The sequence below is a fragment of the Heterocephalus glaber genome, unplaced genomic scaffold, assembly GCF_053883595.1.
Source record: "Heterocephalus glaber isolate CG9 unplaced genomic scaffold, H.glaber_assembly_v1.0 deba00001593, whole genome shotgun sequence".
Classification (NCBI taxonomy): domain Eukaryota; kingdom Metazoa; phylum Chordata; class Mammalia; order Rodentia; family Bathyergidae; genus Heterocephalus; species Heterocephalus glaber.
Window position 1 is genome coordinate 1,073,873 of NW_028258368.1, and position 22,659 is coordinate 1,096,531.

The window sequence follows — 22,659 nt, forward strand, 5'->3', positions numbered from 1 at the left end:
ACAAAAAGAAATGAGGCATGATACTTGCCCAAAAGTAAAAATCAGTGATAAGCATTTCCAGCCCTGTAAAAAAAATGTTTGTATTAAACCACAAATGAGCACAGTGACTTCATGCTTTAGTTATAGAAGGCTCCTGTTTTGTTTTCTAAATGTTGTCTAATACCACAATTGTTATTTTAGGCTATTCACATAGCTTTACATTGGGATGAAAACACAGATATGATTACTGGCTTAAAGCAGAAAACCTTTTATGGACGACCCAACTGGAACACTGAGTTCAAGGAGATAGCCTACAATCACCCTAGGTAAGCAAGGCCAGCTCTCCTGCCTCTGCCTGCTGGGAAACTCCCTGGAGAAGTTATTTTGCAGTCAGTGTTGTGTATCTGGTTTTGAGATAAAATATCTACCTTAGAAAAGATGGTCATCATCTATTTCAGGAACAGCAAACCTGTCATAACTGGCTGACAGCCTCTTATGATTATCGATTATGTTGAGATTTTTCACACTTAACCTCAGTTTAAAGATGGTATTTCTTAAACAACATATGCCTTCAAGAAATCTTTGGTGAGTACAGTTATCTCTAATTGCCCAACTGGAGAATTCACTATGCCCAACTGTACAGAGTATATAGCTTGTCTAGCAAAAACAGAGAGAAAATGTTGTTAGGACCAAGCTGGGATTTAGGGTGGTGGTAAAGGTCTTGGGATCTGGAGCCCAAGCATCTAGGTGTGGTATCTAGCTCTGCCACTCCCACTGGTACACTTTAGCTAGTTACCTATCCTGGTTCTGACTCTGTCTCCCCCTCTGAAAACTGCAAATAACAGTGCTTGCCCCCAGGATTCTGCAAAGAGTAAATGGGCAAATGCTAGTAAAGGACCTAAAATAGTGCTTTCTACATGATACTCAGTAAATGCTAGCTTCTGTTAGCACTATTATTATTATTTCAATTATGACTATTGTATTTTATTCCTTATACTATACTAAACTTTAATGTACAAAAGAAAAACATTTGCTCTGAGACCTCAAAACTTGAGTAAAGCCTACACATCTTGGTTCTAGAAGTTTCTATGTATGTGACAGTGGACAAGGTAATTCATTAGAGCTTTTGTACCCCATGTAAAGTATGAATAATAATATCCACTAATAGTGTTATATCCCTAACTTAAAAAATACATAGTATATTAAAGAGCTTAGTAAAGCATAAAGCACTAATACAAAGTTATTGTTGCTACTTAAGTCTCCCAAACCAGTCTTTGTCCTGAACCCTCAGTATTAACAGCTCCTGAGAGCCAGCATGTCCTACTATTGTCTTCCCAAAGAACAGTTTTCATTTTGAGAAAAGATCTGAAGGAGATGAGGGACTGTGCCATGTGGGAAACTGGGAATAAGCACATGTGACACTGATCCTCACATGAAGCAGAAGGCCAGAGGAGATGAGAAGGACAGCATCAGAATATGGCATTTAGGAGAGGTAATGGGAGACAGTTGTGGGTCATCATAAGACTTTGGTTTTTATTCCTAGAGTGCAAGTCATTTAGAGATTTGTTCTCAAGAGTGGCATGGAGCCACTGTGGCTGCTGTAAGAAAATAGACGGTAGGCCAGGGATTTAGCTCAGTGGTTCCACCGCCTGCCTTGCAAGTGCAAGGACTGGAGTTCGATCCCCGGTACCAAAAAAAAAAAAAGAAAGAAAGAAAATAGATGGTAAGGAATAAAGGACAGAAGTGCAGAGCCCAGCAAGGAATAGGCAATAGTGGTATCGTGGTAGTAAGCAGGGTTCAGCAGTGGAGGTGGCAAGAACCAAGTGGATTGTGGACTTTTTTAAAATATTGAACTAATTATGACTTACTGATAGACTGAATGTGAGGCATGACCCCTGCTTGAATGGAGTTGCCACTTACTAGTGTGGCAATGACTGTAAGGATTGCTGGTGGGCAGATATGGGATGCCAGGAGTTCCATTTTTGACATCTTTAGCTTAAGATAGCTGTTATATCTCCTGATATACAGTAGACAATGAATGAGTTAAGCTTTTGAGAAGAAGCTCAGCTGGAAGTATCAGCATCTAAACTACTTTTGAAGCTATGACATCTGACCAAAAAAGCAGATAGACACTGACAAGAGTTCTAAGAACCACAATATTTGGAGAGTAGGAGAACATACTCTTTATGCAGCTCACAAAGTATAATATATATTACTCATATACACTTTTAAATCATGCTACATTGATCCTCTATCCCCTGAGATTTTTCTGTCTCCTTTACTACTATTGAAAAAGTAAGAGTAAATTAAAGTCTCCTAGAGTATTTCTGACTACTTCTCTATCATCCATAATTGCCCTATGCATTTTTCTTCCATTGCTGTCTTTCTTCATAGGAATTATGCTTCATTAGGCTTTTTTCAGTTCCTTAGTACTTTTTCTGTTCCATAAAATACTTTTCTGGTGAGTATTATTCATCTTTTGGTCAGCTCAGTTCCTTTTTATACTTTTCTTATATTCTCCTTATGCCAGACTATGCCATTTTATTCCTTTTTTATTGCCATTGCATTTGCAAGACTTCTTTGAACATCTCTGTGAAGGAAGTTAAGAGAAGAGGAAGGTATGGAAAAAGTGACCAGGTACCCACCCACTGTTCATAAACATCTAATTTCAGTCTCCTTCGTGTGAAGTTACTCCAACTTCAACTGTCCTATGTCCTGTGAGACCCCTGCCAGTTCCCTGTGTACCCTGTCCCCTGGCAGCCTGTCTGAACCTTGGACCCAAGACAAGAGTGTCTTGTGAGAAGGTTCCAAACTCCTGAGCACACAGCCTGGAGAAGGAACAGGTTGAAGGAATGTTTGTGGAAACTCTATACTGACCTTGAATCAGCCCAAGTGGAACAAATTTTCAAGAAAGTCCAAAAAAGGTTAATTGCAGGGTTAGAAGAAAGAGGGCTAGACAAACTACACAATCTTCCAATCTCTTGTCTGCCCATGAGCTCAGCCTTAGGTGGTCTGTGAGAGTTGTCACCCGATGGCAAGAGGCCTTAAAACTCTTCCCAGGCACTACATCCTGGAGTCCCTCCTTGTTCTATTTTGCCTCTCACCTTCACTCTTGCAGACAGTTGCCTGAGATCCATCCCTGGAGCTCTACCTTCTCTCCAAGCATGGTGCTTCCAACCTATCTTATCCTGGCACCTCAGAAGTTCCTCTGGGCTTCTACAAGGTACCCAGCCCTGGATCTTGGATTCCTAGCGGCTCTGCACCCTGAGAGTCACCACCCCTTCACTGATCCCTCTCCTGGTCTTGTCTAGAGCCAACATGAGATACTTTCATCTGCAGTTTCCTTAAAAAGCATCTTGGTAGAAATTAACAGGTTAGAAGCTCATATGTGAGAACTGGGTTTATTGTTCTTATTTTTCTCCTTCGGGCCAAAAATACATTTTTGGATAAATGTTTTACACTCAAATTTCAATTATCACAAAATAAATTTTCTAACTTTGCTGGCTTTTAACACAAATATCTTTGTTTTAAGTGCTTTCAGGTGGTCCCACTCTTTATTATGATTGCCCCTTATTGACATCTCACACTGTATTTGTTTATTTTTGTTCCACCTGAAGTTTGCAGCCCAGTGGGGAAAGCCTTTCGAGCCAAAGCACTTAATTATCTCTCTTCCCTCCAAAAATGTGAGCCAGAAACACAGAGCACCAAGAGACTGCTGATAAAACTGGGCTTGCACAAACTCAGCCCAGAAAATTATGCTCTGCAGTGCTGAGAAGTGAGCCCGTCCAATTTTGGCAGGGAGTGACAATAGAAAACAGTTTTAAACTGGGAAAATGATATCGCTGTCACTTCACTGTTGCCCTTGTCAAGAGTGTGTTTGTTCCTTTTCAGAAGCCATAATCAATGCACACAAATGCACTTGAGGCCTAGTTGCATTTTTCTGCACAGTAACTCTGCAAACTCTCTCTATGATGGATGTCTTCCAGGGAAAAAGAGGCCCCTAAAGTTTGGATGTCACTGAGTCAAGCCACTGCAGCATACTTCCTAGCCCAAAATATTTTAAATATCATACTTGTAATAGCTTCAGTCTCTAGAACACAGCAACTTGTTTTATAGCTTCAAGCATCGATGTAATGCCTATGAGACACATACAGGCAAAGTCAATTATTATTTCATCCCTGAGATGCCAGTTCCCTGAGAAAAGGCAAGTCACCAGAAAAAGTTGAGCACCACCCCTCCAGAAGACTTTTAAAATGACCTCTTTAAAACAATTTTTGTTTTCTGCTGTGTAAAAGAAGATTTATGTTTAATGAAGCTTTTAATGAAGAAATCTCGGAAAGAGAATGCCAATAAAATCTAATTTTTAAACAAGAAAATCTAATATGGAAAAGTATTTCAATATCCTGGCCTTTGTCCAGATAGAAATGAAACACACAATCCAATTACTGTTCTACACAAAGGACAAAGTAACATTAATTTTCTTCAAGATGGTTATTAAAGAGATAAACAGTATGTTTTCCCCTTATTATGTCAAGGATATGTTTGTTCCCAAGCCTACTTGGCTATTCTTACAAGACAGGCTTGTCTTGCTTTTAGTTCATATCTTTTGGCAAAGATGGGTCAGAAGGAATCGGTGCGTTTGTCAGTGGCCTCAGAAAAAGTTCTTTGTTCTAAAGGGCCTTTGAAGTAGGCTCTCAACCATTTCTATTCATCGGTACAAAGCCAAGGATTCTTAGGACTTACTCTTCTAGAAACATTTACCTGTTCATTCAATGCTAGAGTTTGTTCTTGTCCTAAGAAAGAGTTAAATCAAAAGTATAAAGGGAAGAGAAGCAAAAAATATTTTTATAGAACATGAAAAACAGCACCAAAAATAAAGCTTGAAGGGAAGCAGATCAAAGAGAGTTGGGCAAGCTCTAAAGGAACCAGAAAATTGCAAAAATAACAGTAATAGAGAAACAAATTGATGGCATCAAAACGAATACAAATAAGGAAGGAGGAAGAAAAATTAAAAATAGACCAAAGACTGGAAGGTGAAAATAGGAAAGTGTATTCTATTATTTTGTAATTAATCTTGGTAATTATATCACCTGCATATGAAAATATCAGTATAGTTTTAAAAGACAATCAACAAATACTAAGTAGATGTATAAAAAATGTGTTATTTCTATGCCCAAACTCACATGCATGTGACAATTATTGTATATTAATTCAGTTAGAAGTATAAAAAAGTACTCTAAACATAAAAACAATTGAAATCTTTCTCCCAATTAAAATGTGGTAGCCTAATTAAATGTATGCATTGACATCTCTGTCTTACTGATCTATAGAAATATGTCCTTTACAAAATTGGAAGCTGTATTTCAGTTTTTGTAAATACTCTCAATATGTTCCCAAGCTTTAGACAAGTGTTCAGAAATCAGGGGATCATTTCCAAGAAGGTAGACAGAATGAAAATAAATATAGCTTTTCACATCTAGCTACTTTTTTTTTGACAAACACACATTGTACATGTACTCAACCTTCTGAATTTGTGGATCAGCTGTTTTTAATTAATTTACTAAGAGGTTTTTCCATAGGGCTTCAGTCTTTGATCTTACACTTCAGATAATATTTATAGTTTGCTACTTTTGACTTATCTGCTAATAATTTCACTATGCCTTGTAGGTGTAAACTTTATGTAATTAATTACCATAAAAACTTTAAAGATTTGGGCATTTTTTTTTAAGTTCAGTAGAAGTGTCCCTTTTATCTTGAAGGAAAAATTAAGGAACAGAAGAATACTTCACCATGTTTTAAAATAGTTCAACCCAACCAGTGATGAAGAAAAGTGTCAATTTACCATACAATCAGGGGCTTCTAATCCATATCACATGATATATTTTAGACCACCTATTGTTTTCAGAAATGTAAAAATACCTTTATACTAAATTGAGTAAATGTGTCCATCTGGAACCACATTTGCTTATGTGCACACCCTTCAATTCTCATTTCTATGTGCATATGTGCAAAATGTTTTCAAAAGATATTTTTAAGAAATTAGCATTCTGATTATGGCACACAGGGTCCCTTATCTAACAGGATATACTAAACATCCATTACATGACTAAAATGTTCAGAACACTCAAAGAAACAAATTTAAGTGGAAATCCAACACTTAATAAATTATAGCTTTAGAAAAAAAGTAAATCCACCATAAACTGATGATGGGGATGGAGTGAGCATATTTAAATAGTACCTTTCCATCATAGGGCATCCAATTCTCCCCCTACAACCAAATAAAGACAACAAAAGTTATTGCAATGACTTCATTTGAGGTAGAGGGGACTAAAGAGATAAGTTAAATGGAACTATCATCGCCCTGTAAAGTTTCTTTGATGATATTATCTATCAAATTATAGTAAAGACAAAATATTGAGCTATTCATGAATGCATATATTTTAGTGTTTTGCTAGAGTAAAATAGGTCAGGATTAGAAAAAGCAGCTTACCATTTTCTGAGATCCAATGCTATAAGTCATCTGCTTTCATATTTCACCCCTGTTTGACTATTATCTCCTGAAATAGGGAGCAGCAGTTTTATCCCTGCACCCTAGAGGCTGGCATAGTAACCACCATGAGTAAGTAGAAGGATCACAAGATGGTAGAGGAAGCTATGACAGGAGTCCTAACCATATAGCTGTGTCTGCCAAAGAAGATGGAGTTGGTGGGAAGTAGTCAGAAGAATCACGAAGTGAGCATTGTTCAAGACATCTGCAACTCCTAAAGGACAGCTAAGTAATTTGGACAAAGAGAAAATAATGCAGCAGACTGCTATAAAATGGACTGGGACATAGCTTTAAAAAAAAAAAAAAAGGCTAGCCAGCACAATTATCATCTGTGGTTATGAAAAAGGAGGTGTTGTATAAAATATAATTATGTGATAAATCATTTGGAGGCCTTTTAATGAAAAACATTCAGTAGGAAAGATTAACCAGAACTTGTGTCCATTGTCTGAAACAGAGTTTGTAGCTCTTGGTGCCTTCTTTCTAAGCATCCATAAATCCATGGGAAGCTTCTGTTTATCGATTTTATTTGCAGAATGCACTCAGGGTATGAAGTAATTTGATATTTTTTTTTTAAAAATTGGGTTTAGGGTCTGCCCCTACAGAGTTATAACTTACCAAGCATAAAAGCCAACACATAAAAACAAACATACAATTTAAAGAGAGAACCGCTACTAGCAGCAGAACCTGGGAATCCAGAGAGGTGGTGGAATTACTCCCGGGCACACCCACACTCCCATATATCTGCTAGGCTGAAATCTCCTGGTGGGTGATATTTTGGATGCTTTTCATGCATGGCATAGCTGAACTGTTTTGAAAAATGCACCAGCCCCACAGAGAAGAGCACAGTGGTTATTTAGCAAATATAGAGGAAGATAGAGGGTTTTCTTTATTGTTTATTAGAGCTAAAAATAACACTGTGCCAGCTTTGCAACTCATATGAAATTTGTCCTTTTCTCATCAAAGTCAGCATCCCAGACTGATCAATGCCATTAATATTATCCCTGATCCAGCTCCTCACACATGTGCAAGCTTTGTGGTTTGCAGGCTATAAACTGCAGAATAAATAGTGCCTCATGTTTTTATACTCCTTTTGCAGAGAATCTTTTTTTTTAAATTCCAAGCAATTGAGGGTAATTAAATTTTATAGAAGAAGTTTTTTCTTTACCAACCCCATTAGGTTCTCTTGCACTGGCCCATTGCCTCATAAAAGAAAAAAACTGTCACATCTGTGTCTTTACCACTTTGTGGGATTCTCCACTTTGTGGTTCACAAGATGTATCCATGATCAAAAATCTCCATAGTTGGAATGATAAATGCCAAGGAGGGTAACCAAGGCAAGCAACAGAATGTTTTCTGTGGGAACTGAGATGTGCAGAAAACAAGTAAAGGGCAGACTTTTTGGCTGCAGCTGAAAGCAGACAATAAATGGCCTCTGTGACACTTTCTGGTGACCACATAATCATGACAGTTATGGACCATGAATACAAAAAAGTATGTACTTAGCTGTGCGATGTAATAGCCACACTTCAAAAAGGCAGAGGAGCTGTGAACCACTGGTGATACCAGTGTTACACCTGGCAGGCAGCAGTCGCAATGATCCTTTGAAATGAAGTCTTGCAGGCAGAACATAAAAGAGCACCATCACCTGCTGCAAACAGTGACTGTGGCTGCAAACAGTGACTGTAACGGCAGTCTTAGCAAGTTGGGAGTAGACCAGTGGGTATTCTCTTTGGTAATATCTATGCCTAATGGAAAAATATCACTACCCATAACAGCGTCTTTGAAATGGATGCAAGGATACCTCTGAGAGTCAGGCACAAAGCAAAGCTGTGACTTATTGGGAAGGGTCTTACTTGACCATCTATCACTCAGAATGTCCAGAGCGCAAAAGATATAGTGCTGATCCAAATAAGTCTGTAATCACCTGTGAGTTAACGGCTCATCTTCTGCTCAGCTTTGTGGAGCAGGTAGAGACCAGCCAACCTCACGTGGGATAAAAACATATGTAAGCTAATAAATATCAAGAACTCACTATGTGCCAAGCACAGCACCAAGGCAGGACCTGCAATGTCTTGTCCAGTCCTCACAGATTCTAAGAAACAAAAGAGCTTCTAGGAGCTAGGAACTATACTGCCCTCCATCTTATAGCATGAGTCATTGGGGGCTTTAAGAAGATAATGTGCTTAAAGTTACCCAGCCAACGAGTGGTAGAACCAGCAACACCCTAAGCCCAACTATTGCCTTTTATTCCTATAAACACGTTAAAATTGTTATAAGTCACATTTTCAGTAGGAAATATTTTCTGAAAAAAGTTCTTTCTTGAATTTAGCCACAGGAATGATATCTTTGAAAGCAGCACATACATTTTAAACATATTGTTAAGGGTGCTTATCTTAGTCACTTCCTTCATCACTGGAACAAAATACCAGATACCTGCAACTTAAAGAAGGAAAGGTATTTTTACTCACAGTTTGTAGAGGTTTCAGTCCATAGTTGGCTGAATCCAAGTCAGGGCAGCATGACACATGGGGCATGGCAGAGGAGAGCTGCTTACTGCAGGGCCATGAAACAGAGAGAAGGGAAGACCTGCATAGGGAAACAAACCCAGGTAGGTCACTTTCCCAGTGACACACCTATTCTATCCAGACCCTACACCCTAACAGCAAGTCAGCTATAAACCCCCATTATCCAATCACCTTCTAAAGCTCCACCTATGAGCGCATGAGGTTCTTGGGGAACAACTAGATATGAACCATAATACTGCCATTCGTTCCACTTTTTAATAAACTTTTGAATATGATTAAACCATCAGCTTCTGCTAGGGCTATTATAAATCTGAAATGCATACTTAAAATGTGGCTATGTAACTATCTAAGCTAAAATGAACTAGGTAATATATGCATTTCCCAATAAGAGCCAGGTGTGAATAAATCAGGTGTTACAGTGGCCTGGTCCTGGGTCTGAAGAATTTCTCTGAGGCAGTGTTTCTTAAAGTATGGCTCACAGGATCACTTGCTTCAATATCACCTGAGCTCCTTGATAAACATGAATTATTTGAATTTGAGCCAAGGAACCTACATTTTAGCACTCTGTCTACATGATTTTATACACAGAAAAGATTGAAAACTTTTCATCTAGAGTATCTAAGTCAGCTTATGCAAATATTGGGAAAATGCTACAAAGAAGAATAATATTCAAGACAAGGGAAAAAAGACATGCCCTCTGTCAGTCTCTATGGAGACTGACACATCCCAACCTCAGGAGACTACCTGAACCCCTGACCCAGTGTGACATTTACATATAAGCAGAATCACAAGGGGTTTGAGCAGCCCTGAAATAGTCACTCTATGCAAAAATATCTCTTCAACACTATTTTCTAGATTGTCATGATTAGAGACTATGTATTTGGGTGACTACATTTTCAGCATTGTTTTTCTTTTTCCTTTCCATCCCTCCTCTTCCTCCTCCTCCTCCTCCTCCTCCTCCTCCTCCTCCTCCTCCTCCTTCTCCTCCTCCTCCTTTTATTCATTTATTTATTTTTTGGTACCAGGGATCAAACTCGGGACCTTGTGCTTGCAAGGCAGGCAGCAGAACCACTGAGCTAAATCCCCAGCCTTCCATCCCTTCTTTTTGGCCTTCTTCGAAAATTATAGTAATTCTAATAGAAGAAATAAATCAAGTTGCTATTACTTTAGTATAAATTTTATTATCTGTAAAAAGACAAGGTTGAACAGGATGTGAGCAATAACTAATCCTTTTTAGACCTTTTTGAATGCATTAGCTCATTTTCCCTTCAATAAAACATACAATTTGTTTTATATATGTGGATACTAAGATCTCGTGCCTTGCCCAAGACCATGTAGATGATAATCAACCCAGCCATGCCTTCATTCCTTCAACAAAAGTGTGTTGATTGTCTGCTGAATCCCAGGCACTGTACCAGGTACTAGGATTACATTGGTGAATAAAATAGATCAGGCTCCTGCTCTCAGAGAGCTTACTTCTAGTCAAAGATCTAAGATGATGCTCATCAAAGGCACCTCACTAAAATAACGTGATACCATCTCTACTTCAAATCCCCCTGTACGTTCATCTAGGCCCCTTCCAGCTTCAGTCTTTGTGGATCCCCCTCTGTGTGATTCTACAATGACAGGCCTCTGGGAACCTGGGAAAGTGTATGGTGCTGAAAGTAGAAGAGGGACTGCATGAAAAAGATACAACCACAACCACTTCCCTCATGTTGTAATTCTGTCTTGGCCTCTGACTGGCCTTGCTCAGTAACATTCTTTCTTCTTCTGACCCCTCCAGCAGCAGCATTGGTGTGTTCTTCTGTGGACCCAAGGCCCTGTCAAAGACACTTCAAAAGATGTGCCACTTATATTCATCAGCTGATCCCCAGGGTGTTCATTTTTGTTACAACAATGAAAGCTTCTAGATGTTGGAGGTAAAATGCATCCATTATGTAGGTGGAGCAATCATATAGGTCAAGGGTAAGAAAACTTTTCCCCAAATAGTAATCAATTGAGGTTTTGTGGATTATACAGTCTCAATCTCAATTTCTCAACTCTGCCAATTTAAGGTGCCCAGGTAGCCACATGAATGAACAGGCTTGGTTGAATTCCAATAAAACTTTATTTGTGAACATTGAATGGGAATTTCATATAATTTTTATGTCATGAAATTTTTATTTTCAACCATTTAAAATGTAAAACTGAGGTGCAACCACTGTGGAAATCAGTATGGAAATACCTGAAAGAACTAGGACTGGAAGTCCCATTTGACCCGGCCATTCCCATGCTGGGCATTTTCCCCAAAGAATTAAAAGAATCATACCACAGTGATATATGTGCACCCATGTTTACAGCAGCACAATTTGTAATAGCTAAAACTTGGAAGCATCCCAATTGCCCATCAGCTGGAGACTGGATAAAGAAAATGTGGGGTTTTTTTAATAAAATAGAGTACTACTCAGCCATAAAAAATGAGAAATTAAAGACAGTTATAGATAAATGGATGCACACTAAGGCAATACTCTTAAGTGAAGTAAATAGGACACATGTGTAAATAATGAATAGTTTCTCTAGTGTGACAAACTGAAAGTGTAAATAAGGACTAAGAGGTATAATAGATAATGTGAAATAGGAAGAAAAGGGGCAAAGGGGAAGGGGGGAGTGGGAGGGTAGGGGAAAGGAAAGAAGGGAAAGAAAATAATATGAGAAAATGAAAAAATGGAAACGAAGTCTTTGTAAATAGGGCGGGATAGAGGGGTTGAAGGGAGGGTGGGGGAATGGGGAAAAAATAAGAACCAAGAGTGATTATGTAAAGGTACAAATTCCCAATGATGAATGTCATTATATTGTATACCTAAAATGTACCAATAAAAGTAATTAAAAAAATAAAATGTAAAAGTCACAGTTAGCTCATGTGTTATCCAAAATCAAGTGTTTGGCCAGATTTGTCCTGCAGGACATAGCTTGCTGGCTTCTGACATAGGTCATCTTTCTCAAACCTATTTTCACGCTTAACATTACATCCAGCATGGAGATGCATACTGCTGCTTGGCTTGAAGTCCCCTTTAGAAACATTTCAAAGTTACTTCACCCTGAAAGTGACACCTGCCTTGTATCCAAACCTGCTCTTTTCTGCTTTAAATATAAGCCTCTTTGTGCTTTTTTTCATTCCTCTGTAGACTAGAGAAGTCACCAGTGGGGGTTACCTTGCACAAAAGTCCTTCATGTGCTTGAAAATGATGACAGCATCCCTTACTAATCCCTGTATAGTCCAAACAATACTAAATTCTCAACAGTTCAGCCTAAGATATATATTCTAGCTTTTCAATCATTCTCGTTCTTCTTCAAATCACTTCCATTTTTTCACTTCTTCCTTAAATGTGTTAAATTAAATAAGACATAACATTCTAATAGAGGCATCACTAGTATTGGTAGAAGAATAACTCTTTTCTATCTTGTATGCCATATACACAAAAACTAAATTCTGTTTGCCTTTTCCCTTTTTTCTTTTCTTCCTTCCTTCCCTCCTTTCTTTTTTACTGCTTTCTTTATTTCTCACTGTCTTTTAACAAATACTTTTTATTACTAGTACGTTTTGATCAATGGTCATTTGACACTTAAACCCCAATTCAACTTTTGATGTACAAAATAGCAATGACTTTTTAAAATCCTCACTGAGCCAATCTTTCCATACCACATGGTTGTTTTACCCTCAAAGTGTTCTCTAAGTATTCCTTACATCTTATAGTTTTGTTCTAGTATGGATTAATGGAAGTTTTCCTTCTAGTAGTTCAAGATGGTTTTGAAGTTAGCTCCATATACCAATAGTAATATGTAGCTTAATAGTATCTACAGATTTAATTAGTAATATCTCAAATCTTTTGTTTGTGTTTTCAATTAAGCTATCCACTTAGAAGAACTCTACCAGGAATTCCTGTGACTGCCTGTGAATATCAGTGTCCAGCTGGGAACAATTTAATGATAACTGGCCACTGAGAATAGTACAGTATACCACATTTTCTTAGCTTATAAATAATATGTCACATACAATAAAGCAGAACTATTTACTGAAATTAAAATAGATTATGTTTTTCAAGTGCTTATTATCTTTGCTGACTGTCATTCTGTTATAAAGAGAATTAAATTGTTCTGACATGATTTGTTTTCACAAAATCAGGCAGCCACTTAAAATCTTCCAAATATTTCTAAATTATAAACATCATTCATTTTACATTATTTCAGACACTGAAATTAATTCTGCAATTAATTTCTATGGTATACCTCAAATACTCTCTGGGGGAGAAGTTGTACACATTCAATAATGTCTCAAAAATGATTTCTACTACTCTGCATTGGGATTTCTCAGTATTATAAGTATTGTTTGATGTAGATCATTCAAATCTACTAATTTTAGTATACCCAGTCATTCTGTATAATTATTATCCTATTCAAATTTGGGTTAGCCTTTACAACTAGAAATTTCTGCAATCAAATATAACCTTTTGTTTAATAGGAAAATTAAATGTATTAAAACTTTTTTCTTGGTCATATTCAATTGTTACTTTTCTTTTCTTGCCTGTTTGATGATAAAATTTAATTTTTGAACATCTAGTTTTTAATCTAATAAAATAAAACTTTCTTGTAATGAAATAAAACTTTAAAAATAGATTTTACTACTTTTTAAATCTCCAGGGATGCAGTTTAAACTTTAATACCATTTTCCTACAAGCTACATAGAATCTCACCAACTCTAATAAAAAAGACAAAAATCAGTAGGTTTTTCTAATTCAACAGTAACCAAGTTTAAAAATGTATAGTTAAAAAAGAAATAGTTTATTTCAAATGCAAACAGAAATGTAGCAAACCTATAGATTCATTTAACAAAAAATGTTCAAGATTATTTGATAAATAAATAAACATTTGCAGGGAGACATTTTCAAATGAATAGAAGCAGCATGTTCCAAAAATGTTAATGCTAAACATAAAAAAGATATCAATTTGTTAATTAGTAGCTTAAATTAAATTCCAATCAAATTTAAATTCTCTTAAATTTTTTGATATGGTAATTACTCTAAAGTTCATCTACAAGAATACATGAGAAAGAAAAGCAAACTGAGTGTGGAAAAGAAAGGAAGGGAAACAAAAAGAAAGGACAAAGAAGAATGGAGAAAAGAGAAAGAAAAAGGAAAGAACAGAAAGGTTGGGTGGGGAAGTGAAGGGAAAAGAATGAAAGAGGAGAGAAATTCAATATCCAGAATCATTTTGAAACAGAGGATTCTAAAACAACCAGAGAGGAAAAACTGAATTATCTGCAAGTGAACAACAGGAAGTGTGACAGCAAAAGCATCACAAAAGTGATAACAAAATAGTATCTTCAAGTTGATAAGGGAACATCACTATTAATGGAAACTTTATGCTCCTTGAAACTAGTATTCAAAAGTAAAGGCAAAATACACATTTCCAAACAACAGGAAACTAAAATTTACCTTCCTTACTAAAATAACTACTAAAAGGACACATTAAAGGAAGGAGGAACTCCAATTCATGGGATGCAATAAGCAGAGATCAGCAAAGAAATTTTAAAATGTTTTATCAAAATCACTAAGCATTGGGCAAGAGATTTAGCTCAGTGGTTCCGCCGCCCGGCTCTCAAGTGAAAGGACCCGAGTATAAAAAAAAAAATCACTCAGAATTGGTTGTGAAAGAAAATGAGAGGAAGGAACATTTTTAAAAGCTAAAACTGAAAATACTAGACAACAATAATATGAAAGATGGGCTAATGGCACTGGAATTCAGGCATTCCAAGGTCATATATTTATTGTTCAGGAGGATGAAGGAACTCTTAATTAAATGTAGCCTTTGTTACATTCTATAAGTAAGTTAAAAAGGATATCCTTAAATGGATTCATTGCTCATCACAATTCCTTTTAAGGTAACATCTCTATTCTTGAGTTTTTACTGAACATAAGCGGCTAATTTATGGGATAGTCAAGCAATATTTGAAGAAGTTCTCATGAGCGCTGTATTCTGTGCTTTAATTCATATTACAGAAAATCAGTCTGTTGCATTTTTATTGAACTGATATATAGCTACATCTACTATTCTTGGGCCCTAGTCTCTTCCTTTCAGAAATTTGTAGACATTACTGCAGCATTTTTTTGTCATTACATATTGCGTCACTAAAGTATGAGGCCAACTTCATTCTTTCCCCTTTCTAATTTAATTACTTTTTTGCCTAGATGCCTAAATAATTCTTCCTTTATCTCTGATTTTTACAACTTTTTGATATTGAGAATTCCACATAAACTTTTCCTATATTGCAGTGTGATTCTTGGACAATATTTTTCCTTCACTTCAGAAAAATTTTCTTTTTTTTTTTTTTTTTTTGGTACCGGGGATTGAACTCAGGTCCTTGCACTTGCGCAGCAGGCGGCGAGACCACTGAGCTCAATCCCCAGCCCAGGAAAATTTTCTTGTATTAAGTCTTTGAATACATTTCTATTTCCTTTGTTTGTCCCTGTATTTCAGATATAAATTATTCTTATGCTGGATCATTTTTCTTCTTTTTTCAATTCTGCTAGTTTCTCTAATTATTTTAATCTTTTTTCTCTTTTATTTACACAATGGTTTCCCCCAATTTATTACTGGCCCAAAATCTGAAATCCCTGGAGCCAGATGTATTTTGGAATTCAAAATTATTTCATAGTTTAGATAATAAGTGCATATGTTGCATAATATTCCCAGTAAAGTCTAGGCAGTGTTCAAAAGTATTAATGTTTTTTCAATGAAAACTATGAATATGAATATTCAAGTAAGTTGAATAAACAAAGATTATAAATAACCTCACATCTGTTCAAGACACATTGTGCTCCCAGGTGGATTACCAAAAGGAAAAAAATCCTGTTTTTAGAGTTATGATAGTTATTTAGCTTTGGGAATTTCAGACGAGTGAGAATTTGTACTGTTATTCATATTCTGTTCTTTACTGTTTATAAATGTTTTAATTAGTTCTGTAAAGATGTTGCTGTGAGCCTTGACCTATAATGTCTCTTATCTCATTCTTTTTTCTATTATTTGCTCTCTCTCTCTCTTCCTCCCTCCCTCTCTCCTTCCCTCCCTCCTATGACAGTTTTATTGAGACATAATCCACATACCATAAAACTACCTCATTTATATGTACTATTCAATAGTTTTTACTCTATTTAGAGAGTTGTACAACCATTATCACAGTCAATTTTAGAAGATTTTTATCATTCTAAAATGAAAACCCTTATCCATTAGCAGTCACTCTCTGTTTTCCTCCAACTGCTCAAACTCTATGCAACCATTAATCTACTTTTTTTTGTCTGTATAGACTGGCATATTCTGGACATACCATACACATGGAATTATATAATATGTAGTCTTTTGTGACTGGGTTCTTTCACTTCACATGCTTTCAAGACTCAACCATATTGTAGCAAAATCACTATTTTTTTCATTCCATTCTTTTTGTCGATCAATATTCCATTGTATGCATATGTCACATTTCATTTTTCCATTAATTAGTTGATGGACATTGAATTGTTTCCACTTTGGAGTTATTATGAACATATATTTATGTACACATTTTTATGTGGAACCATGGTTTCAGCCTGGATTTTTCATGTTTTATCTACCTTGCTATACTTTGACAGAATAGCAACCAGGACTAAGTATTGTACAAGAGAAGAAGAAAATTCACTTTAGCTGGTGAGTAGAGTATGTTAGATTTCCCAAGCCCCACTGTATCTTCCAAGATTAGATAGACTGCACTGTACCTCACTGTTTACTCAACTAATTGGGTGAGAAAGGGAGTCTATAATGCATTTCCATGAGGAAGATTTTGAATCCTTCCCCAATCAACCGTAAAGCTTGGATTCTTACAATAGAAAAAGTTGATTCTCTTGATTTCTTCCTTCTCCATCCGTACCTTCGCAGCAGAAGAGTGAGACAATAACAACAGCTTTTTTCTTTACTTCCCAAAACCAAGAATTTCTCAGGGTTTTTCTCACTGGTGTATCTTCAAAGGAACAGAGTGAGGGTAAGCCAAGCCCACTGCTGCTCCTCACTCTGTTCTAGGAGCCTCATTCTTTCTCTTGAGTACCAGTTTTCTAAATTAATTAGATCACGTTTGTCTTTTACCTTGTCTATTGGTCAGTGTGCGCATGTGTGTGTATGTGTGTGTGTGTGTCCATGCACAAGTGTGCGTGCACCTTATAGCAATACCAGTAAATATTCTAAAGTGGAGTGTTCCATTATTCTGTCTCACAACCACTACTACTTTCAATATCCACCACAACCTTTACCCAGGTTGTGAAATCCATCTCCTTTTTATTTTGAGCAGCAATTCAAATGATTGTCTATCTTTTTTTGAAAACTTCCTTCTTTTGACTTCTGTGACATAACCATCTCTTTATTTTCATTTCAGACCTCTCTGCCAAATTTCAAAGTGCATAAATTAGGGCCTGATCATAGGCCCTCTTCTTTTCACTGTATATTCTTTTTCTTTGAATATCATACAGTTCTGTGGCTTCAAATACCATCTCTTTGTTGATGAGACCGAAAATTAAAACTCTAGCATAGATTTCTTTCCTGGATTCCAGACTAATGAATTCACTTGGCCACTTTACCATTGGAAGTTTAATAAGCAGTTGGACTTTAACATATCTAAAACCAAACTCTTTCTCACCTTACAATCCTGGTCGTCTTCCAGTTTTTCTTATTTCAGATAATGTCATCATCATCACCTACACAAATGCCTAGGCTAAAAACATTTAAAAATTCTAAGTCATCTTAGAATTGCCTCTATCCTTCATCATAATCCAAAACCTATCCCAAATCACAGTTTTATCATTTCATGTGTTAAATCTTTTTCTATAAACATTTCAAAAAAGCATAGACTATGCTTTTGTGACCTTCAATATATACAATAGAAATTTCTAAATTTACTTTATTGTTTATGTTTAATCCAGCATTAGGCAAGCTGAACACACAGTACCTAGAAGCAAAGTTCGTCCACCCCACTGGCAGGAAAAAAGTCTCATCACTAGGCTAACCAAACTTTTCCTCTCTAAGAGGTGGATGGATCCTGGTTGAGCCCGATTTGGTCCATATAGGTCACTTCATTAGCAAGGATCTCCGTACATATCTACCAGCTATTATCATTTTGAATCCCCCCTTTCTCTTCAGAGCTTAAATTGTTCTCATTATTAATTTTCATAAGAAAATCTGCATCATTTATGCTTTGAGACTGTGGGGTAGACACCTGCCAATCATTCCTGCCCTGCGTTTGGTAAATATCTAGCAGAGGCTGAAGAATGTATGTTGGGGGTGAGGGGTTATAGAAAGAAGAAAGATGAAGAAAAGGACTCTTAAAACTCTATATGAAGTTCTACACAGCTTCCCAAGAGCCCAGTGTGTGCAACCAACCAGAATCAACACAGCCAGTAATTTGAGAATTAACTCTTATGAGCAACATTGCCCAGGTTTCAGATGCCCCTGGGTTACACATTAGTGGAGCATACTAAAATAGCATTGCAAAGCCTTTGAAAACTAACTTGATATTTGAGCCACAATCCACAAAAGTAGACTAGGATATGTACTCTGAACCTGAACCTGCCAACTGTCAACAAAAATAGGAGATCTAAATAAGAAACAGGGTGTCATAACATTGTACTCAAAGTATATAAGATGTAATCCAAAATTTTTATCATACAAAGAACTAGGAAAGCACAATTTGAATGAAAAAATATCAACAGATGCCAGCATCAAAACGCCACAAATGCTGGACAAAGAATTTTAAAACATATATTATTAAAACATTCCAACAGACAAAGTCACTGGGGAAAAAAAATGAAAAAAATAGTCTCAGCAAGAAATAGAAGGCAAGGTCTGGGGATGTAGCTCAGTGGTGCCAAGCTTGCCTGCCAAGCTCAAGGTCCTGGGTTCAATTTCCGGTACTGGGGAAAAAAAGAAAAAGAAATAGAAGGCATAAAAAGGACCAAATGCAAGTTTTAGAACTCAAAATTATACTAACTGAAAGAAAAACCTAATTAGATACGGTTCTGGTAGGCAGAATAATATCAGAAGAATATCAAATTCCCATATCCTGATCCCTAGAAATTGTGATATGTAAGCTCATACAGCAAAGGAGAATTAAGATTCCAGATGAAACCTGGTTGCTTTGAATTGTTCCCTTGGGATGAACATTATCCTGCATGACCTGGATAGTCTAATCTTATCACTACCATGTTTAAAAATGAAAGGAGTCACAAAAACCAGTCAGAGTCAGAGAAGGAGGCATGCTGACAGAGTAGAGGTTGGAGTGATATAATTACTGATTTTGAGAATAAGAGAGGACACCAGATAATGAACGTGAGCCTTCCCTACAAGTTGGAAAAGGCAAAGAAATATATCCCCCTAGCCCCAGAGGATGCAGAAAGGAACATGGGTGTGTGAACTAAAAACAACATGGTTTTAGTCGAGTGAGATTCATGTTGGAGTTTGGCATAAAACAAATATAATAAATTTGTATTATCGCAAGCTGCTAAATTTGCTGTAATTTGTTATAGCAGTATTACATAACTAATACAAATCAAAACGTATGTGTCATTTCTCTTCAAAACAAATCTATAAATTCAAGTCATTTCAATCCAAATTTTAAGTTTTTTCATGAAATTTGTCAGGCTGATTTTGTAAATGTATATAGAACTAAGGGATAAGAATAAGGCCAGGGATTTAGTTCAGTGGTACCATGCCTGCCTCGCAAGCACAAGGTCCTGAGTTCGATCCCCAGTACCAAAAAAAAAGAATAACCCATATGAAACTAAAGAAAAGAAATCATTAAACTTTTTCTACAAAGGATCAAATAATAAATATTTTTAGGATTTGATGGTCACATATGGCCTCTGTCACATTTACTTCTTTGACTTTATTATTCAATTCTTCTAAAATGTAAGAAATTCTTACCTCAAGGACTGTATAAAAACAAACTACCAAGTGGATTTGGCCCATAGGCCATAGTTTGCTAGTTTCAGTATTAGAACAACATAGATACATTTACAATCATATTGATGAAAAATAATTATAGAAGAAAATATGTAAAATAAAATCATTAAAGATTTTAAATCAATCAAAACTATATTATTTATACATACACAGTGTCACACATAATCACAAGCATGAATATACAGAACTACACAGAAATTAGGCCCCAAATTCAGAACACTGGTTTTTCTCTGATGAAACGAAAGACAGAATGTAGAGATGGAATAAAAAAGAGGATTTCAGTAGTCTCAGTAATATTTATTTCTTAAACTGGCTTCTTAATTTTTATTGTATAAGTTATAATTTTATATTTCATATCATTAGAATATTCTTGGGCATTCTAAGACTGATCATATGTTAGGTCACAAAAGAAATTTAAGAAGACTAAAATAATATCAAGTATCTTTTCTGACCATAATGGCATGAAACGAGAAATTTTGGAAAAACTCACAAATATGAGGGAATAAACATGCTTTTGAATAACCAATGGATCAAAGAAGATATTTAAAGAGAAATTTTAAAACATCCTAAGACCAAAAAAAGGAAACAGCATACTAAAGCTTATGGGATACAACAATAATCTGAGAGGGGGGCCAGGGATTTAGCTTAGTGGTTCCACCGCCTGCCTCGCAAGTACAAGGACTAGAGTTCAATCCCCAGTGCCAAACAAACAAAATCTGAAAGGGACATTTATGTCAATAAACACATCAAAAAAGAATGATCTCAAACAATTTAATATTATGCCTGAAGGAACTAGAAGAAGAAAAACAAAGTAAACCCAAACTTAGCAGAAAGAATGAAATAAAAACCAGGGCAGAAATTTTTAAAAGAGAGTAGCGACTAGAAAACCTGTAGGGAATAGGGAAAGGGGATGTTACTAGAACCTCTGCAGTGAGTCCTAGTCTCCTGCAAGCTGCAGCAGCACAAGGTAAATTAACTTATTATACAGGAAAGGTAGAAAAATGAGACTTTGAGAAGACTCTGAGCTTTGGGTCAGATCAGTGCTGGTGTGGGCGGCAAAGAGGAAAGCCCCCAGTTTACCTTACCACACCTTTTATTCAGTACATCAGGAGAAACAGATGTAACAAATGACTTGCAGAGAGTTTAGTACATCCGGATAAACAAGGTGTAACAATCCAAGAACAATGAGGAACTGAGTAGATGAAGATTTTGTTCCTCCCAGGATGCCTTCAGCTGGTGTAATCTTGTCCTGGAGCATCACAGCATCACCGGATCATTGAGGTCTCAGTTGTGCCCGGGGGCCAAAATGGAATTATGTCTCAAAATGCCATAACTGGCCTGTAGACAGGAGAACTAGGCCTAATCAAATGATTTTTCCCTAAAATTATGTAGCATTGCTCCGAAGAAAAAACAATAGAAAACACAATGAAATTAAAAGTTGGCTTCTGTAAAGATAAACAAAAGTAACAAAACTTTACCTAATTAATAAGGAAAAAAAGAGAAGACTCAAATAAACAAAATCAGATATGAAGAAAGAAATATGACAATATCATAGAAATACAAAGAATCATAAGAGATTACTACAAACAACTATGCTTTAACAAATTAGATAACCTAGAAGAAATTTATGAATTCCTTGATAATATGCAACCTACGAAGACTGAATCTGGAAGAAAGAGAAAATTTGACAGACCAGTAGTAAGTAAGGAGAGCAAATTAATAATAGAATCAAAATGTATAATTGATATTGTGAAATAGGAAGAAAATGTTTAAAGGAATAGGAGAAGTGGGAGGTGAAGGGAAAAGAAAAAATATGAGAAAAGGAATAGGGAAGGGTGGAGGTGGTGAAGGGAGGGGAGGGGAATGGGGAAAAAATAAGAAGCAAGATATATCATGTAAAGGTATAAGATCCCAATGATGAATGCAATAGTATTGTATACCTAAAATGTACCAATAAACTAAATGGAAAAAAAAATAGTCTCCCATTGAAGAAAAAGCCAAGACCTGATAGCTTCACAGACAAAGTCTACCACACATTTTAAAAAGAATTAGTATGGGTCTAGGGATTTAGCTCAGTGGTGCCACTGCCTGCCTCGCAAGCACAAGGTCCTGAGTTCAATCCCTAGTACAAAAAAAAAAGGAATTAGTATGAATCCTTCTTAAATTCTTCCAAAATATTAAAGAGGAGGGAGTAATTTCAAACTGATTGTACAAGCCCAGCATTTCCCTGATACCAAAGCCAAATAGGGACATAGTAAGGAAAGAAAATTACAAACCAATATCCTTGATCAACATGGAAGCAAAACTTTTCAACAAAAGCTAGCAAACTACATTCAACAGTACATTAGAAAGATTATTCACCAAGTTTAAGTAGGATTTATAGCAGGGATATAAAGATGCTTCAACAATTCAAATAAATAAACAGGATATGCCATATTTTAAACATGAAGGATAAACATCACATGATCATCTCAAGTGAGGCAGAGGAAGCACTTAATAAAATATGGCATAGGTCTAGTTTAACGTGCACCCATGTTCATAGCAGCACAGTTTGTAATAGCTAAAACTTGGAAACAGCCCAAATGCCCATCAACT

The 22,659-nt window shown here is 36.3% G+C and overlaps 1 protein-coding gene across 1 annotated transcript in view; it reads left to right on the forward strand.

The window, feature by feature from the left end:
* The window catches only part of Nox3 (NADPH oxidase 3), an 88,703-nt gene extending 76,867 nt beyond the window's left edge, over nucleotides 1-11,836 (forward strand). Inside the window, exons 12-13 of the mRNA XM_021237957.2 lie at nucleotides 181-305; nucleotides 10,835-11,836. Coding sequence (XP_021093616.2) covers nucleotides 181-305; nucleotides 10,835-10,961 — 252 coding nt within the window. The 3' untranslated portion in view covers nucleotides 10,962-11,836. The remainder of the gene's footprint in view (nucleotides 1-180; nucleotides 306-10,834) is intronic.
* The last annotated feature ends 10,823 nt before the right edge of the window (nucleotides 11,837-22,659 follow it).